Source organism: Bidens hawaiensis, unplaced genomic scaffold (assembly GCF_021521415.1).
Source record: "Bidens hawaiensis isolate Kalapana, Puna unplaced genomic scaffold, B.hawaiensis_p1.1 tig00001032_1, whole genome shotgun sequence".
NCBI lineage: Eukaryota > Viridiplantae > Streptophyta > Magnoliopsida > Asterales > Asteraceae > Bidens > Bidens hawaiensis.
Genome location: NW_027491060.1, coordinates 3,710,423 through 3,730,236, shown reverse-complemented (window position 1 = coordinate 3,730,236; position 19,814 = coordinate 3,710,423). Strand labels below are relative to the sequence as shown.

General features: G+C 31.4%; 1 protein-coding gene and 1 pseudogene across 2 annotated transcripts; both read left to right on the top strand.

Moving 5' to 3' along the window:
• Nucleotides 1-11,862: 11,862 nt before the first annotated feature.
• Nucleotides 11,863-15,892, top strand: LOC143555273 (zinc finger A20 and AN1 domain-containing stress-associated protein 4-like). The gene is made up of 2 exons (XM_077044861.1): nucleotides 11,863-12,060; nucleotides 15,181-15,892. Exon 2 carries the CDS (start codon nucleotides 15,192-15,194, stop codon nucleotides 15,675-15,677), a length of 486 nt encoding a protein of 161 aa, XP_076900976.1. The 5' UTR covers nucleotides 11,863-12,060; nucleotides 15,181-15,191; the 3' UTR covers nucleotides 15,678-15,892.
• A 2,439-nt stretch (nucleotides 15,893-18,331) lies between these two features.
• Nucleotides 18,332-19,492, top strand: LOC143556179 (chaperone protein dnaJ 6-like; annotated as a pseudogene). Its single transcript, XR_013139336.1, has 4 exons — nucleotides 18,332-18,402; nucleotides 18,516-18,614; nucleotides 18,716-18,820; nucleotides 19,364-19,492. The product of XR_013139336.1 is annotated as a chaperone protein dnaJ 6-like (transcript).
• Nucleotides 19,493-19,814: the final 322 nt, after the last annotated feature.

Below are 19,814 nucleotides of genomic sequence, written 5' to 3'. Positions count from 1 at the left end.
ATCATTTACCTAGTAATCAAGAGAGTTTGACCTGGTTAAAGTCAAACATGAAGAACATGGTTAGATTGAGGGTTCACTTCAACAAATATATGTGAAATCAATCTAAAACTGTTTTAAGCCAATTCCATGAGACCATGAACAAAAATTTAAATTTGTTCAAAAATTATGTGGAATCAAGAAGTCAATCTAAAAGCTTGTGGCTCGCTTGAAATTTAGCCGAGCCGGCTCGGTTTGTAAACTAACCGGTCGTAAGCTAAGTTCAGCTCGTGGCTTGCTCATTAGCTGACTCATTGGCTCGTTTAAATTAAAGCCCGAATTTCAGCTTGTTAAGATAAACAAGTCGAAACCAGCTTGACTCGGTTTGTAAACAAGCTGACCCTGGCTCGGATTGTGTTACATCTTTAGCTAAATCTAAAATAATAATGAAATCAAAGTTCATACAGCTGAAACAAAAGGTCAAAAGTAAGCAGATTTAACTTTTTGTATCAGTTGTATGAACTTTGATCTAGTTCATTTGTTTTGTTTGATTTAGCTAATGCTGTAATCAAACCGAGCCAGGGCCTACCCTGGCTCGGCTCGGTTCATAGCTAAATCTAACAAAACAAAATGAATTAGGTCAAAGTTCAAATAACTGAATAAAAAGTCAAATCTGCTTATTTTGACTTTTTGTTTCAATTGTATGAACTTTGACCTGATTCATTCTTTTTGTCCGGCTTACATTAGGGCTGTAAACGAGCTCAGCCAGAGCTCAGCTCGTTTACAGCCTTAGCTAAATCTAACATAACTAAATGAACACCACAATTGAAATAAAAAGTCAAACTTCATATATTTAAACAAAAAGTCAAAACAACCAGATTTGAATAATAATTAGCAACCACTAGTCCTAAAGAATACAACACAGAATAATGGGAATGATTACCAGCTCAAAAAGGGATTACCTTTTAAACCAACACAATCAATCATCATCATCATCATCAATTTAATCAAACACACAACATTATCAAAATTCACCAAAACCCTTTTCAATTCCTTCAAACCCCACATGAAAATATATTATTTTTTTTATTTTTTTTCAAATTTAATGAGTACCCACCAACACATTAATTACCAAGAATAAACAGATCGAGTTTACTTACCAATCAAATGAAGAAATTAAATACAGAAAGTACAAAGATGAAGAAGAGGTGAAGAAATTAGAAAATTAAATAGTAATGACGACTGGACAAAATTTCTGAAATACCCCTGACGGGGATGGTTAGTTTACTATATATGGTTCGATGTGTAGGGGTATTTGTGTCAAATGACAGCCTGTTATCTTGCAATTTGTATACTAGAAGTTGACCACGATTGTAAGTTGCAACTACTCCCTGTAGAATTAGCCAATTAATTTTCGTTCCAAATAAAAGAATTAACCAATTGATTAAAATATTCTTTTTTTAATAAGTAATGATTAACATATGAGATTTTTGGGTTTGCTTTAGTGTAATTGAGTTGTGATTAGTTTTGGGTCGGTTGAAATTTTAAAAAATATGTTTATTTATGTAGGTTTTGTTGGTTATAATAAAAGATTCAAAGGTTGATATTTTAAAATGTTTAGTTAAACTGTTGTTTGATTCATCTCTTCTACAATAAAGTATTGCTTGATTTATATCTTACACATCATTAATGGACATTGAATTTTTCATTTAAGAAAGAATTTTGATATTATAGCATTGAATTTTGTTTTTAGTTCATAATTCATTCATCAAAGGAAATTTGATTCATCTTTAAGTACTTTTACTCTCACATGTCGGTAAGTTTTCTCCTGATAATGAAATGAAGATAATTGTGTGAGTTCGTAATTTGTAAGTAATCTAAATAGTTGTTCAAATAATATATAAAAATATTGGATAACAAATGCTAGCATTAAATAAATAAATACTCATTAAGGTAGTGTTTGGTATGAAATAATGATAGGCAGAATGAAATGGATAATTTCAATTGAATGAAATAAAACATGTTTGGTTGTCATTTATTAACGAAATGAATCATTTATAAGGAATACAATTCCTTCCATATATAACATTTTTCACTCTTTAGTAAAATGTGGTTGTTCTTTTATTCACTCTAGGAATGGAATTGAAGGGAAAATAGTCAATAATAATAATAATTGTTATTATTATTACTCCTACCGTTATTATTGTTATTCTATCGTTATCATTGTTATTTTATTATAATATAACTATTATTAAATTATAATTTTTATTATAATTTTATTACTATATCGCATTATCTTATTGTTGTTTTATTAATTGATAATAAAATATTATAATTGAATAGTTTACGATCTAATAAAAAAAATAATTGGTTGAATTTTGTATGTTTTACAAGGATAATGATGAAATAGTTTTGTTTTTAAATTGTTTTCTATGAAATAAGTATATAAGATATTTTCGTTAAGAACGTCTATATGATATTTTAAATTTGGCTTGTATATATATAACTAGCTTTTATCTTCCGTATTACGATGGTTGTTCTATATTATTCGTTTCTAATATTTATTTGTTTTTGAATTTTTATTTTTTTTTTGTATGAAAGTTAATAATATACTTATGGTTTGATGTTAAATTGTTTCACAAATAAATGAGATGTTATAACCCGGTTTAAAAGCTATATGGATTTGATGAGACCTAAGACTCGTTTATTTTTTTATTATAAAATTGTTTTTTAATTATAAATAATATATATATATATATATTTAAATAAATCATATATTAACTTTTAGTATCCCTACTTTATAAGATTTTTATATCAAATATTTGGTGAGATTAGTTTTTAATTTAATGAGATGTTATAACCCGTTTAAGAAATATATGAGTTTGATAAGACTCATGCCCGTGAATTCAAGTTAAATGCATGAGAAACCTCCATTTAAAAATCAAGCAAATCTGGTAACTACAAAAAAAGAGTGAGCGACCACATCGCGACACGTAAGATTTTTATGGTTTCGTTTATATATATTATTATAGATATTCATTAAAAAATTATAAAAATACATGTCTTAAAAAAAGTCATATTGTTATAACACAGTTAATTAGTCAATTATATTTATGATGATTTTAGTTAAAAGTTTTTTGTTTTAATAATTACTTTAATTTAATTGAAATCGAGTTATTTCCTCCATCTCTAGATCTAGGAATAATATGGAGCTGGAACGTGGGTTGCTTGAAGAATTTTAGTATTTTATTGCATTAAAATAAACCCAAATCTATAAACAACCACGCATTTTATATGTATATGACGTTAATCTAAAATTTGTAACAAGTAAATGTATATTTACAATCAATGGCGATTGGAATAAAAAGGTGACAAAAAAAACGTGGAAAAGAGAAGACCCCTAGCCTTGAAAAGCTACACCCAAAGGCCAAAAGCCCAAAACATTCCATAAAGAGTAAGAAATTGGAACCTTAATCAAGTAAAGTTACTATAGTGAAGGGTGTTACTTTAACAATAACTTTTTACACCTAAATACCAGTTAATCTTGTACATATGAGAATTTTAACTCATATCACTTTTGTAAAGGGGAAACATCATACCACTAGAGTGTTAGTTCACAATACGATTACTTAATCACATGTATCGAAATGGACATTATTTATGGTTGAGGAATGACAAAATGAGAAATTATTAAGACTATTGTCAACTAAAATAAAATTAAAAAAGATTATCATAAAGTTAAGATTTTTTTTAAATTCGAATATGATATTGCTATAATAGTTAATTAGAGCGTTCACCGTATACATGGTGCGTTAAACTTATATAATGGTACATCACCCTAATGTGTCTTACTACAATATTTTTAGTTGGATGTATTTACCCCTTAACCTTTAATAAACATGACATTTCCTAGTTGCTTCCCAAACTTCTCACAAATTAAGCACTAATTTTTTATATCCAAACACAAAAAAGATGTATATCTATAAATACTCAAATATCATTAAGAATCAAGAGGCGGTATAAATTTTAGCAACCATGGCCCATTCTTTAATAAATGTGCTAACTTGAGTAAAGGGATTTGTGTCAACTCAATTTTATATCAACGAGTTAATTTGCTTCTATTCAAATTATAGTATTATACTACAACATGACTTTCTATCAAATTTGCTAACTTAAAATGAGTTAGATAACAAAACCATTAACAAGACAACAACCATTGTTTTTGGCCACCACCTGCCATCCTCGTCTCCACCACCATCGTTACCTTCACAGCTTCACTAATGCCATCTTGCGGCAAACACGTCTAAGCAAATGTCATATCAGATTTACACAAGTGAATCAAAAGCACTTATTTTCCCTTCGTATATATGTTTTTTTTCGTGTCAGGTTTGATGTCCTGATCACATGACAAGATAAAGCCGTCCCATAACTCTCCACTACGGATGGTCTAACGTACCTGAATACCTGATGAAGTTAGGATATATGTAATGCCAAGTCAACCTGTGTGTGTGACAGCCCACTAGCCCAGATACCCTGATCACATGATTGTATACGTCACTATACGAGGCCAGCCCAAACCCATTAACAGTTTCTCTATATTTTTAAGGCCCTAATTTTTTTTAGGCTAAACCACTAAAGTTTATTCTAGGGTGGATCCGGATTACCTCTCAACTTTATCATAAGTGCAAATAATTTAGATTTTTAGCATTAATTGTTATGAAATCAATATGTATATTATATTTAGCAATTTGAAAACATCAAGTAAATGTGCTACTGGCTATTAGGTATGAATAAGAATCATGCGGGTGTTGCTTGCCCAAGTTCGAATCATGTTTATATACAAAATTAGTCCTTTATTATCATTTGCGTCTATTTCCAATCTTCAAAAAAACAGATTGATCAATTAACTATAAATTGTTTTTAAAATTAGGATACCATTAGCCCTAAAAAGAATTTTAGGCTACCTCTTAGCTATAAATTGTTTTCAAGTTTTCAAAATTAGGATACCTTAAAAAAAAATTTAGGCTACCCCATTTCTAGATCTGCCACTAACTAGAGGTGGGCATAAAACCCGGTTTCAGACCTGACCAGGAACCGAACCCGGTTCTACCCGACCCAAGGGTACGAACAAAGTTTCAGTTTCTCTTCAACATCATACTCGGATCCACACCCAACAGAACCGTTTCCACCTCTACCTGGTAAAAACCAAGACCTGAACCGCCAAAACCCAATAAAAACCCAGGAAAACCGCTCAAAACCTGGTAGAAAACCCGACCATTCCTACAACCAGATTCTACTCAACCCAGTTCGTGACTTTTGTTGACCAAACCCAGAACCAAGTCCTACCCGGTTCCGGTTCCGGTTCCTGAAAGAAAAACCGATTTACCCACCTCTAGTTTATACCGGACTAATTTTTTTTTTCTTTTTAACATAAGACAATCCATCTCAAACTGGTACTTTTCCCGTCCGGTGGACGGGAACATCAACACATGAATGTAACGACTACATAATTGTAATAAAGTTGTTAATTGATAAAAGTTTAAAATCAAGAATTCAAGATATGAGAACCATTTATGTAAGTATTTTTCTTAATTACATTATAAAACAAAAACAATTGTGTAAAAAAAGTATCATAGCAAACAAATAAATCAATAAGTTACAGAGCAAGAAAAAAAAACAAAAACAAATCAGAAGAAAAAAAAGGTTGTAAACAATATGAAGAAATAAAAGATCACATATGGCATATTTGTTAATGTAATAGTGCTTCTTAAGCGTGTCTTCAATGTTACAAAACATAAATTCAAACATGTGCAAATATTTCAAAGTCAATATAATGTCTCAGTTGCAACTTATCAGGGTAAAGCAAGTCCACATTAACATAGGCAACTTAAAAGAAGTATTATTTTGGTTTGGGTAAAAAGAATAAATAAAAGGTGGACATCAACAAAATTGATACGTTTTTTTTTATTAAATGACATGTTTTAACCAAAATTCATTTTTCTCATAATTATGACTCGTTGACTAAATTTAAGATGATCCAAATAAACCCAAAAAACTGGCTAAATGACTCAAAATTAACAAACCGGAAATAACATGTGACTGGAAATTAACATTTAGCAATAATAACTATGGAATACCCATTTCATATTATACCACATCTATATAACAATGTTCCATTTGTATCTTTAATTTGGGAAACAAAGAGTATATTCATATTTTCGAAATTAAGTGGTAAATGATTGCTTTACATTTAGTCAAGTTTTTCACTCAAAAAAATATGTTCATTTCTTATTTTTAGGGACACTGATATATAAAAATCAAACACATCTTGATGTTAGATTTATGTCTATACTTTGTATTTGAACGACTGTATTAATTAAATAAAACTAAAAATTAGTAGGCATCATGGCCCAATACATCAATACAGAAAGTGTAGCAACACCTTTTTTAACAACGGAACTAAAAAACCCGCAATGGATTTTGAAACCACTCTTTTCAAACAATAGCATCCCATTTTATCTAACTATAATACAGTTAACTGTTTGTAAATGGAAGTCTTGAAGTAGTATATGCATTGCGACTCATACGTACCTGGTATTTTTTTTACCCCTTTATTAAAATAACAACTTTGGCGTGCTTAGTAACTTACAATTTTGACTCATTAGCTAATAATGATACCATTTGACTCGTTTACTAAAAGTGATATGTTTGAACCAATTACTAAAAACAATTAGTTTTACTAGTTTATCAAAATTATAATTTTGACCTGTTTACTCAACATGGTAGTTTTTTGCCCCATTTACTAAACATGACAAATTTGACGTGTTTATTAAATTTATAAATTTTCAACCTTAATAGCTTAATTAAGATGATATTGGATAGGGATGGCAAAATATTAACTGATAAAGTAAATATTGTAACATAAACATAAGACAACTTATGAAGCCAACAAAAAGACAAAAAACAACATACCAAAAAAAACAACTACAAAGCAGCAACTTAAAGCTTAAGAACACGATAGTAGCGGTTAATGAAAACTTTTGGAATGTTTAGTCCTTTGTAGAAACTCTCTAGCGAATAAGCCGTGTCGGCAGTTGCATCTTCGGAGGGTGCCAAATCATAATCAGACGGGATGGTAGCATTAACAGTCATATCAACAAACTCAATGGATTCCTTAGAACTGCTGATTTGACAACATCATTCCATTTTCATTTTAGCAAGGCTCCGGTTCTTTTTCTTTTCTTCTCTATACGACAGATCTACAAAACATAAATAACTTGTTTGTTGGAAGTTCATAAACCCAATAAGACATAAATGCGTTAAAAATCGAATAGCATAACTTCATGCAAACTACCTCGTCGTTGAACTCACGAGAAAGTTCTTATTTGTACGGACTATAAGGTCCGAATGATACAACTTCAACACTCTCATAAGCATGTCTAAAAATAAGCAAGAGTGCAAGACCACAGAGCAACAAAATAAAATATATAAAGTGTACATTATCATTGCAACTAAAAATATAACATAATGATCTTTCAAATAATATGATTAAATGATGAAGGTAAGACAAAAGCACTTACGTATGTATTGCACCTTACTTGGACATGTATATCACTTTGGTTTTCTTTCATCTTTGTGCAATAGTTGATGTATGCATAAAAAATGCTTCAAAGTTTATATAAATATATCTAGTATTGGGTGGTTACCCATATAAATAGGTGTAGTGGGGTAGTTAGATGTGAGGAAAAAGGTGTAGTGGGTTAGTTACATGTGAGGAAAAAAGTGTAGTGAGGTAGTTACATGTAAGGAAAATAACCGCTTTTTAATCCATTCTTTTCGAACAACCAATATTCAATCTTGGATCTTATCGGACGTCTCATATTAAATTCCACTCTTCTGTAAACTATTATATTAATTCTCAATTGCCAATCCGTATTATAAACAAAAATAGTCGCTCCCCATATCTAATTGGAGCTTTTAGGAGCTACAAGCTTAAAGCTTTTAAGAAAAAGCTCAAACTCAATTAAAAGCTCTGTTTGGTTCAAGGAGCTTGAAGCTTTTGGGTCAGGAGAAAAAACTTAAAGCTTAAAGCTTCTATTAGTAGCGTTTAGAAAGAGCTACAAGCTTTTAGTATGATAATTTACTTAAATAACCATCCAAAATAAATACATTTACTATTATTGATTTTTGTTATGCCCATTTTAGTAATTTTATACGTTTTATTAAAAGCTCCAGCTACTCTGCCAAACATCTAAATATATCTAAAGAGCTACAACTAACAGCTATCAGCTACAGCTTTCAGCCACCAGCTTTCAGCTACCAGCCAACAGCTTCCAGCTACAGCTACCAGCTAGTTTTGCCAAACATACCCTAAATGTTTAATCCTTGACCATGATTATTTTTCTAGAAATAAATACCTAAAACTTTTATTAATTAATAATTTGAATTGCAATACAATAAATAAAAAGAAACATAAGAGGAGAGGTATGCAGTATTCGAATCGGACTCTATGAACTCGAGATTTGATTCGATTCAACTTGCATTCGAATTTGAATGTTCGAATTCGGTTTTCAATCATTCGAATTTGATTTGGTTTGAATTTGATTTAGCAAGTGAATTTCGAATCGAATACAAATTTATGATTTTAAATTCGATTCAAAATTCAAGTTCAAATTATAGTTTTATTTTTATTATAAACATACATATTTATAAAAAGATAAATTAAAGAAGTCGTTTAAGTTCTGAAGACATAAAATTTGAAAGTTCATCATTATGGTTATTAATTCATATAATTGGGCGTTACCACGTTGAATATCTAGGATGTTTATCTTTGAATGATTTATTTGTTTTATATACTTGTTATTTTTGTTGTTAAAAAAACTCAGGTTTATAGGGACGTTGAAATTGGAATTAAAAAATATTTTTTTAATATAATTAAAATCGAATCCATTTGAAGTCGACTCAAATTTCATTCTCGATTCGAATCGACTTTTGAATTGGCTATATCGAATTTGTCGAATCTATTTCGAATTCGAATCCAACTTTAAAATTTCAAAATTCAAATAATTCTATTAGAATAAATTGAATATTTAAAATTCGATTCGTTGAACATCTCTACCTCTACATAAGAGAGTGAATTACAATAAGTGAAATAAGAAAAGTAAGAAGAGAAATCGGGTGGTGTGGTTGAGGATATGTTCAACAGAAATCCTTTAAAGTAGATTTCGGACCACCCAGGTTAAAGTCACATGTCTCCCATGATACAACAGTCAAAGCAGATGTACTGTTGGAACTAACCAAGCACCCAAAACATTACCTAAAACGAGAGTGTCGAATGTATAAAATGCTAGAAACTCTTCCTATTGTGTATGTTGTTTTTGAAATATGCAGGTCTCTCATACGTGATTTTATGCAAATCATTAAAAGTCATTTGCAAAACCTCTTTTGATATCACTGGTTTGATATAGAAATGGACTAGGAAGTATGAAACTCCCTATGCATGTTGGGGTAATCCCTCATAGTGTAACCATAGTTTGTACAATTAGGTTGTCTTATTGAGCCTAAAACATGGGATCTCCAATCTTTTAGGATAGGTTTTCCTTTGAAGAGACATACTCCAAAGGCTTTAATCTCATTCATATCAAAGACTTATGTACTACCTCTCTGCTTAAGCGTTAAGCCTTTTGTAAGCGGATTCACAATGTTATCATTTGACTTCAAACATTCAACAATGATAACTCCTATTGATAGTAGTTGTCGTATCATATTATGTCTATGTTGAATGTGTATTAATTTGTAATTATACTTTGCACTTTGAGCTATTCCAATCACTAGTTGGCAATCACAATGTATGCAAATAGCCGTCACCGGCTTTGGGCATTATGGATTATATTACAAAAATTGGCGCAACTATTTTGCTGTTCTTTAGCTTTACCTAACACGATAAGCACAAATTTCATAGCTTGGCCGACTTTTAAAAATTACCTTTTCTTTCATAGAAAATACCTTTTTTTCCTCTCACAAATATGGCTTCTGTATCACAAAAGTTTTTTCATAATCACATAATTGTCTTTTTTATCACAAAGATATCTTTTTATTACAAACTTTTTCATAAAAGTATCCTTTTTTAAAAAATATTATTTTCTTTTTCTCAAAAGTGTATTTTCTTTCAAAAAAATGTCTTTTTTCATAAAACTTTCATTCTTTTTACAAAAATGTCTGTTTTATCCACAAATATTTTCTTATCACCACATTTGCTTTACTTTTGCCACAAATGTTTTTTTTTCCAATAACAATTTCTGGTTGTCACAAAATAATCTGTTCTTTCTCTTAAATATGTCCTTTTCATCAACAAAATTGTCTTCTTTGTTACAAAAATATCTTTTCCATCACAATTTTCTTTGCAGAAATGTATCTTTCTTCTTTACGAAAAAAAAAATATATTTTATCCCATTAATCATAACTAAAGCACATCAAAAGGCTATTTTATCATCTTTAACAAATTAACAGCCTGTGATTAATTATTTAATATCACATAACTACTATTTTCATATTTATAGGTAGTTATGCCTTTTTGTTTTTGGGAGATTAAAATTCTTCGAATGGTCTAATCTTCAACAATTTGTTTGGTTGTTGAAACACTTCTAAAGTTCTAATGCAAGTTATGATACAATTCTCCCAATCAGAACGTCCTCCAATGTTGGAGGATTGCGTAGTGATGTACATAACAGAAGGCATTGAGTACAAGTTCATGTTTATTGAATACAATAATATGTAAATAGGTGGTTTGTTTTGAGTGTGGTGAGTTTTTCTTACAAAGAAATAGAAGCATTGAAAAATTGATTTATGTTCTGTTTTTAGTTATGTTTTGATTTGTGTTGAATCTTATGTTTATGTTTACACTAAATATAAATATATTTGACTGCAAAGAGAGAAAAAAAACACTATGCATGTTGGATTAAAATAATCAGAGGCAACAATGGTGATAGAGACACGATCACCATGTGTGATATGTGGGAGGTCGGATGTTACAAATACACTACTGTTAATGCCATAGCTGGTGATGCACTAATAGAATACAAATTCGGGATGAAACACCTATCAATTTAATTAGAGTTGTTAAAATTCCAATCTTTATTGTAAAATTTTAATATTGACCTTGATGGTACAAACGTGTTGACCCGGTATAGGACCTATGCATGAGTGTATGATAGCATGAGTATGATCGCTGTTGGGAATACTTACACAATAAGTTTTATAGAACGTTCTTGATGGAAAAAAATGTGAATGAAAGATCTCACTGAATTGAATTAGGTTCATAAATCTAAGAAATAATGAGAATAACTTATAAAAATGTTTGGAATTAAATTTTTGTTTAATGCATCGACTAAATTAAATCGTAACAACATAAATTGGTAACGACGAGTTTCCAAAAGCAGAAAACACTCTTTTCTTATTCTCTGAATAATATTATAGTAATCCATTACATAAATATAATATCGAATTACATTTCCTATGCCATCTAGGGTTCGCCGAGTAAGTAATTAGGTAAGATTCACTATATCATATCACTATACAATTTCCAATTTATCAGGACACAATTTTGTCTGCTTGCTTGATTTTTAGTTTCCCGAAATTCTATTTTAAAAAATTAATAAAAATATCATAAATTTAACAAGTTTTTTTATTTAATTGTATAATTCAAATGTTAAATTTATAACAATAATTAATCTTGGGCAGTATAATTCAAATTTGCAACAATAGTTATAATAATTCAAAATTTAAATTTGCAACAACAATAATAATAATTAAAAAAAAATGAAGGATAATGGCAAAAAGGTAATAAATTAGTGGTTGGGAGAAGGCCAATTTGGGCCTCACCAGAAAACAAGCGTTTTGTTGACACGGAGAAAGCAATTCTTAAATACTCTTCCAACCACATCACAATAATATTATTATTATTAATATTAATATTAATAGTATTATTTCATCCCCAATTATCAAATCATTTCAGTCTTCTTCGATTTCGATACCAAATTCTCTCGATTCCTTCCATCATCCATCGTTTAATCTGCTCAATTTCAGGTCAATCGATTTCTTTTTCCTTAATTAATTCGTTTATTGATTCAATTTGATTTAATTGGGCGAATTGTAATTGACGTGGAGATCGGTGCAATTGGTGTATGTGTTTATTTGTTTTTGTGGGTTAGATCTGTTTAGGCGATTGGTGATTGGTTGTTGTGGTGAATTTGAAACCTAATTTTGGTTGTTTTGAAATTAGGGTTTCGTTTAGTTTACGATAATTGTTCAATTTGGTGTTATGAGTTAGGCGTTTGTTTATGGGTTGTTTTGATATCTGTATATGATGATGAATTGATGATTATATGTGGGTTTATCTTTTGTTCTTTGTTAAATTGGGGATTTGTATTCAATTATGAATATTGATGGGCAATTTGAATTTTATAAGTTTATAAATTCACAAACTTGTCTTTTTTTTTATATTTTCATTGAAGTGTTTGATAAATTTTGAAGCTTTTAAAGTAACAAATTCATGATTTTTACCGATGCATCTGTGAATTTCTTGACTTTTTTCAATGTGAAATGATTAAAAACTGTATTGAACCCTTCGATATAGATCACAATTTTATAAAGATCAATTTGTATGTTTTAAATTCATAGTTTTGATTAGTTTTATGGTTCTTATCATTAGTTAAGTTTTTATTGGAAGTTTGGAGCCTACCATTGGTATGGAAACCATTGGCTTGGATCAAAATTTGTGCGTTGTATTTGATAAATAGAATCTACTATACCTAATTACCTACTTGTTTAACGTTTAAGATACTGTTATAAGCAAATTTGAAATAAGATTGCTCATATCTTGTTAAAGTTGTCTCGCTTTTTTTTTTGCTCATATCATTTTGAAATAAGTTGATGATTATATGGTGGGTTTTATTTTATGTTCTTCGTTGAATTATATAAGTTAACAAATTCACAAACTTGTCTTCTTTCTATATTTCCATTGAAGCGTTTGATAAATTTTGAAGCTTTAAAAGTAACAAATTCACGATTTTTACCGATGCGTCTGTTAATTTCTTGACTTTTTTCGATGTGGAATGCTTAAACACTGTATCAACATATTATCAACTATCAAACCCTTTAATTTAGATCACAATTTTATAAGGGTCAACATGTATGTTTTAAATTCATAGTTTTGATTAGTTCTTATGGTTCTTACCGTTGTATTCGATAAATAGAATCTACTGTGTCTGTTCGTTTAAGATACTGTTATAAGCAAATTTGAAATAAGATTGCTCGTATCTGGTTAATTTGTCTTGTTTTCTTGACAATCATTGGTATACTTTTGTGTAATGTACATGTTAAAGGAGTTTGACATATACAAGCGTTAACCTTTTCATGATATTTTCTATAAAAAACTTACCCGGTTAGTTTCTTTCAGCTGCTGATTAAATATGCGTAGGATTGTCATGTTATATGATCTTGTTTCTTTAATTAGTGAGGAATTAAGGTTGTTTAACCAAATCCGTCTGGTCAAAAGTGAGCCGGTTTGAATATTGCTATGCGGACATTTTTTTGTTTTGTTCGGACTTTATTTTTTCTTGTTTGGCCTTTATTAACATGATACATGCTTAGGGTAGAACAAGTATATTATTTAATTAGTTCATTACTTGGATAACCTATGTTTTGTGGTTGTTTGCTTATTATATCATTTTCTTTTTAATTGGATACTATAAATGGTTTTAAATTTTTTGGTATTAGTCAGATGATTTTAATGACTAAATATAGATAAGGTTTTATACCATATATGTGGAGTAGTATTTATTTTCTAACCCTACTATATATATAAATTATCGCGTGTTTTCGCCTTTTTTTTTACTCGGCTGTGCATGCACTTTTTTTCCTTCCGCTTACGAGACATGCAACTCTTTTGCGGCTCGAGTCTGCTTTGTTGTTGTCCCTTGAGTGTCTGGAACTAAAACTTTTTGTATAGATTGGATGCCATGCTGTTCTAAAGCTTGAGTTAACTACTGTTCACAAAGTTCTATTTTTTATTCATTTTCAATTTATATTTTTGACATTGTTGGGGAAGGAGAGCTATCTTGTTTGCTTTTTTCTAATTTACTTGGGCTTGAATGTGGTTGCAACGCATTTGTTAATGTCTTCTGATAAATCTCGTATTTTTCAATTCATGCAACTCCCAAAACTCATAATAGATTTTGTTTCGCTTTATTACCTTTTTCTTCTATATTTCTAAAAACTTTTACTTCTTACATACATATGTCATGTTGTGCACATAAAAAACCATTAGACTAATTTTTTCATGCGTTTTTTTGTTTTTACTTTTAAATGTTTACCTACACGTGTGCAGATATGCCTAGGTTATCTGTAGGAAATATATCTACGGGTGATACACATAACCTACAAATGTGTATGTACTATAAATAAACAAATTTTGTTTATAAGTATATATTTAGAATGCTTGAAGAGGTTAATACATTGCATTTATTCATTTAAACCCTTTTTTTGTATCTAGTTTTTTTTACTTATAACCCTCTCCTAGTGTGTGCGTGTGGATATGCATATGTATATTTACATGTATATGTGCATGTATATGTACATATGTATGTATCTAGTCGAGGGTTTTACTACTTTAAACATTGTGGGAACCAATTTGGAACATAAATAATTACTGGTTTTGATAAGGGACATGCCCTTTTATATATTCACACACACACACACACACACACACACACACATCTTTCTTGTTTTTTCTCCTTTCTGTGTGAAAATGCATGGATTACATAAATAGGTATAGAGCTACCCATATACGTTGGTGTTATACTTGTAGATGATATACAATTACTTAACAGTAGGGGGGCTACACTAGAATGTTAATTTGAAGAATAGAGGCTTTAAATTGTGCATCGACTTTAGTAGTTGACTCCTTTTAGTGCTTGTAAATGTGACATTGTTAATGGGGTATTTGGGATTACATTCGCAAACTAATCATCTTATTATTACATCATAATTGAAAATGCTTACTTTTGAGTTTTCGGATAGAAGCAATTGTGTGTGCAAACCAATTATCTGATTATTATAGCGTATATGCTCGTATTTAATTATTTACTGTCTGCTTATAACGAATGGTTCCAAAAAGACCCCATGTTAACGACTAATCTTATACAGAAAGTCAACTGATGGAATCCACCAAAGAGACCGCAGCTCCAGAAGGCCCGATCCTTTGCATCAACAACTGCGGGTTTTTTGGGAGTGCAGCCACCATGAGCATGTGCTCCAAATGCCACAAAGAGATGATGCTGAAACAAGAAAACGCCAAACTTGCAGCTTCCTCTTTCGATGACATCATCAATGGCGGTTCAGGGAGTGCTGATGTGATCAAGACTGCCAAGTCAGCAGAACCAGTGGAGTTGAATGTGGGCCCAGTTCAAGCACCAGAGTCATCGACCCAAGTCCCCGAGGTGAAAGTGGGGCCCAACAGGTGCGCCATGTGTCGCAAGCGGGTTGGTTTAACAGGGTTCAACTGCAAATGTGGTGATCTTTTCTGCTCGGTTCATCGTTACTCGGACAAGCACGAGTGCACGTTTGATTACCGTGGCGCAGGTCGTGATGCGATAGCGAAGGCTAACCCTGTGGTGAAAGCTGAAAAGCTTGACAAGATATGAATAAGGGGGTTTGGTCAAAGTCAAAAGTCTTTATATGAATGGTTGTGAAATTGGCAATGTAGGTGCCCTTGGTTATAGATTGTTTGAAATTTGATTTGGAAGAAAAGGGTGCATTTGTGTTGGTGGGTGGGGTGGGTGGTGGTGGTGGTTAGTAATGTATTGATAGATGGATTGATGGAATCTTGTTTGTGTTGAACTGTAATTTGTTCTCATTATTAATGTCTTGATCTTGTGCTACTAATGAAATGCTGTTCTGTATAGGTCATGTTTGGGATTGCTTATTTTACGCTCTTTTAACTTTGCAAAAATTTTAAGAAAAATATTTTAAAAGGAGTTTTACGCCCTGCTTGCGGTGCGCCCATATAATGTATATATGTGTGAACCCTCGGGTGGGCAAAAGTGAAATTGCACTAATTTTGACGTTATTTTACTAATCTCGTGAAAATAACGTTAAAAGTGGCGGAAGGTTAATCAGGCATCATGTGGTGGCGCTGATAGCGGCGCTGATAGCCGAAAGACAAGGGTACACGCACCAATCGGCCGATGTCCCGGTGGTTAAGTGTTATGTGCCTTATGTCAAATGCTTGATGCAAAACTACTATCGAGCCGGGGGTCTCACCAGAAGCAGCCTCTCTATTCCTTCGGGGTAGAGGTAAGGCTGTCTACATCTTACCCTCCTCAAACTCTACCATAGCTTTGCTATCGGTGGGATTTATTGAGTACAATGAAGATGAAGAAGAATTTTAAAAGGAGTTTTGAGAAGTACTTTTTTAACTTATAAAAAAAGTTAATAAGTAGTTTCAGTAAGCAATCCCTAGTATCCTCACATTTCCTAAAATGTGTGAAATAATAAGATTTTGATAATTATATCAATCAATCATACCCAGTGAAGTCCTACCGACAGCAAAGCTATAAGTAGGGTCTGGAGAGGGTGGGATGTAGGCACATCGTACCTCCATCCAAAGGGATAAAGAGGTGGCTTCCAGAAAGACCCTCAGCTCTAAAAACATATGTATGAAGCAATACAAAGAAAATCAAAGTACAGAAACTAATAATAATAATAATAATAATAATGTAAAGGAAATACCATTATGATGATTTTGATAATTATAAGAGTTGCAATAACAAATAAGTGATTATTTGAATTAGTTTATTTAGAAACGAGTTGATCTCAACTATATGTGATATGATATCATCTGATTCATCTATAGATTGAAATTATTTTTCCATAAATTGTAGTCACAGCCCCTATTCCAACTCCGGCCGTTCCATAGTGGATGACCCATTGCATCTTTAACCTAATTACCTAGCAACTAGCTATGGTTCAAGGGCATGAAGTCTTCGCCAATGAGCCAAGACGCCAACAAACCTGTTCTTCCACAACTTGATCGTCGTTGTGCAACCACATGATATCGATTGTTTGTAATTGTACAGTATATAAATAACTTTATGTTCCTAAGATTTATAAACTATAAGTGATCATTGTAAATAATTGGTTTCAAGTTCTCAAATCATAAACTGAACTACGAATTGTAAATAATCAAACCGCATGTATTTCAACCAACTGATTTGTTTCGTCATCGGTTTCAACTGTTTATCAACAAACCTACTAAATATATGATAATGGAAATATTATACCGATGGAAATTAGTTACAGATGATATTAAAGCTACTTGACTCTTTATAGGAAAGTAGATTAATAATCTATAATTTATTAAACGGGTCATTTTTCATAACGACCTTTATTTAAGTAATAAAAAACAAGATTTTCTAATACATTCCTCTAGTTCGAGATTATGTTGTTGAAGACAGTTTAACGGGTTGTGTTTACGGACTGTTGGAGATTATGGAAAACCCGAATAAAAAAGGTTTTTAAATGCAAAGAAGTTAAGATAGATGATATAATTGGAGATGTCAAGTCTCTAGGTTTCTTGTGGTTTAAAAACCGATTAAAATGTAGATTGAGAGAGTGGTGTAAATTCAAAGTAATGTAAGTCGTTCGGTCTTGGTCGTTGGCTTATAAAAGTTCACGGATAATCTCATACAATAGTAACCAAGTTTCAAAAGTGTTCAAATTAGGTTGCCCATACAATTTTTCTTCAAATTGGGTCACTAAATTTTAAAATCGAGTTTCATTGGATTTTTCGTGTGAGTAGAAAGCAACGGAGGAGAATATGTAGGTGTCGGGATTTGCAATATCTGTAGTTATATCTAAAAATAAAATAAAAACATTAATATATCAAAAATAAAAAACAACAAATAAAATTCATGCTGTCATTCCACATCAACATAAAAAAATGAATAAAAAGATTTTTTCATTGAAACAAAAACAAAACATGTTAAATCTTATAATTTAATAAAATATAAAAGATGAGTGACTTAATTGGAACAATTTTTAAACTCGAGCAACTTAATTAAAACATTTTTAAAACTTAATTATTATTTTAAAAAGTTCCATTTCACGGTATAAATTCAGGGCCCAGACCAAAGGAGCGTCATGTGTTGCTGCAATGGCGGGAATACTTGGAATATTATGGCGGGAGTGGAACCCAATTTCGATTGGTTTCACTTTTCATTATATATGTCTTTGTCTCTCTTTGAGTCAATTCAAGTGGTGGTAGTATAGTTATAGTAGTAGCATTGTAATCAGCAACAACAATCATTCAAAATGGGCAACAAGAAAACAGATCAACAAAATCAAATCGATCATTCGAGCTTGTATGAGGTATGGTATGTATGTATGCATGAATACACAATTAAACATTCCAATTTCCATACCTTCAATTACGATTTAACCATCTTCAAATTCAAACTTCCGCCGTTGAATTGAGTTTTCAGATTCTCGGGGTAGAGAAAACGGCGTCGCATCAGGAGATTAAGAAGGCATACCACAAATTGGCACTACGTTGACACCCCGATAAGAATCCAGATGATCAGGTCAATTTCGTCTTCTTTAGCATGCTCAAATAAACATTTGAATATTTAAATGATTTAAGTTTGTTATTTCAACAATTTAATTATGTGTTTTTTACATGTAGAATGCAAAAGAAAAGTTTCAGCAGCTGCAAAAAGTTGTATCGATTCTTGGTGATGAGGAAAAACGGGCACTTTATGATCAAACCGGCTGTGTTGATGACGATGCTGTAAGTTAATTTCATCCACTATAAATGCATACATTTTTTTTTATCAATTGAAGGCATAAACTGACACTGATAAAATTATTTAGAATTTAGAGCATAATTGTCTTGTAATTTAACTAAATTGGAGCGTGGTCAAACAGGCCAACCTAAAAAACTGATAAAATTGTGTTTTCAGTAGGGGATGTACATGGGGGCTCTAAGCTCTTTGGGTCGGAAAACTGAAAACTCGGTTTTTGACGTTTTTGAAAATCGTTTGGTTTTTGGTTTCCCATTTCGGCTTACAATTTTTGGCCTGAAAAAATAATGAATTTGAGCTTATATATATTTGTTAGTTAATGATTAATATTGGTTTTTCGGTTTCATGCACACAACTAGTTTCATGTGAGGCAACCCGACCCAAATTCATCTATTTTTAGTTCTAAAAGTAGTCCGCTTTGACTTACCTAACGTGTCAAACCATGCTTCACACAATATCTGGTGACTATATAATAATCTTATTTTGAATTTAGAGCTTAATTGCATTGTTATTTTCTTTTGATCAAACAGGATCTTGCAGGGGATGTAGTTCAAAATCTGAAGGACTTCTTCAGATCCATGTACAAAAAGGTTCCGTTCTATTACTCGACTGAAGAAACACTAAATAACCCCGGCATATTAAGGATAATCTTAGGGTAAATAGATGTTTCCCACGAGGGTTAAGTCCGGCAAAGATGGTTATTCTTCTCAACCTGCAAAACAGACACCGTAAGCTCGTCACTGAGAAGGGGGGAGGGGGTTCCTCCTTGTGACCACCCATAATTATTGTACTCTTGTTTTATGCAGGCGAGTTGAACTCAACCAAGGCATATCAAAAGTGGGCTAAACAGGTGTCGGACACAAACCCGCCCACAAACCCTTTACGTCGTAAGGAAAAGTGAGTCATATGATCTCCAATGTTTTTGGTCATGTTGTTTTATACAGTACTAAAAACCTTGTTAAAAATAAACTAATGATTGTA

Bases quoted from the DNA above. Each gene is read 5' to 3' on its own strand.
- LOC143555273 (XM_077044861.1), top strand. From the start codon at position 15,192: ATGGAATCCACCAAAGAGACCGCAGCTCCAGAAGGCCCGATCCTTTGC.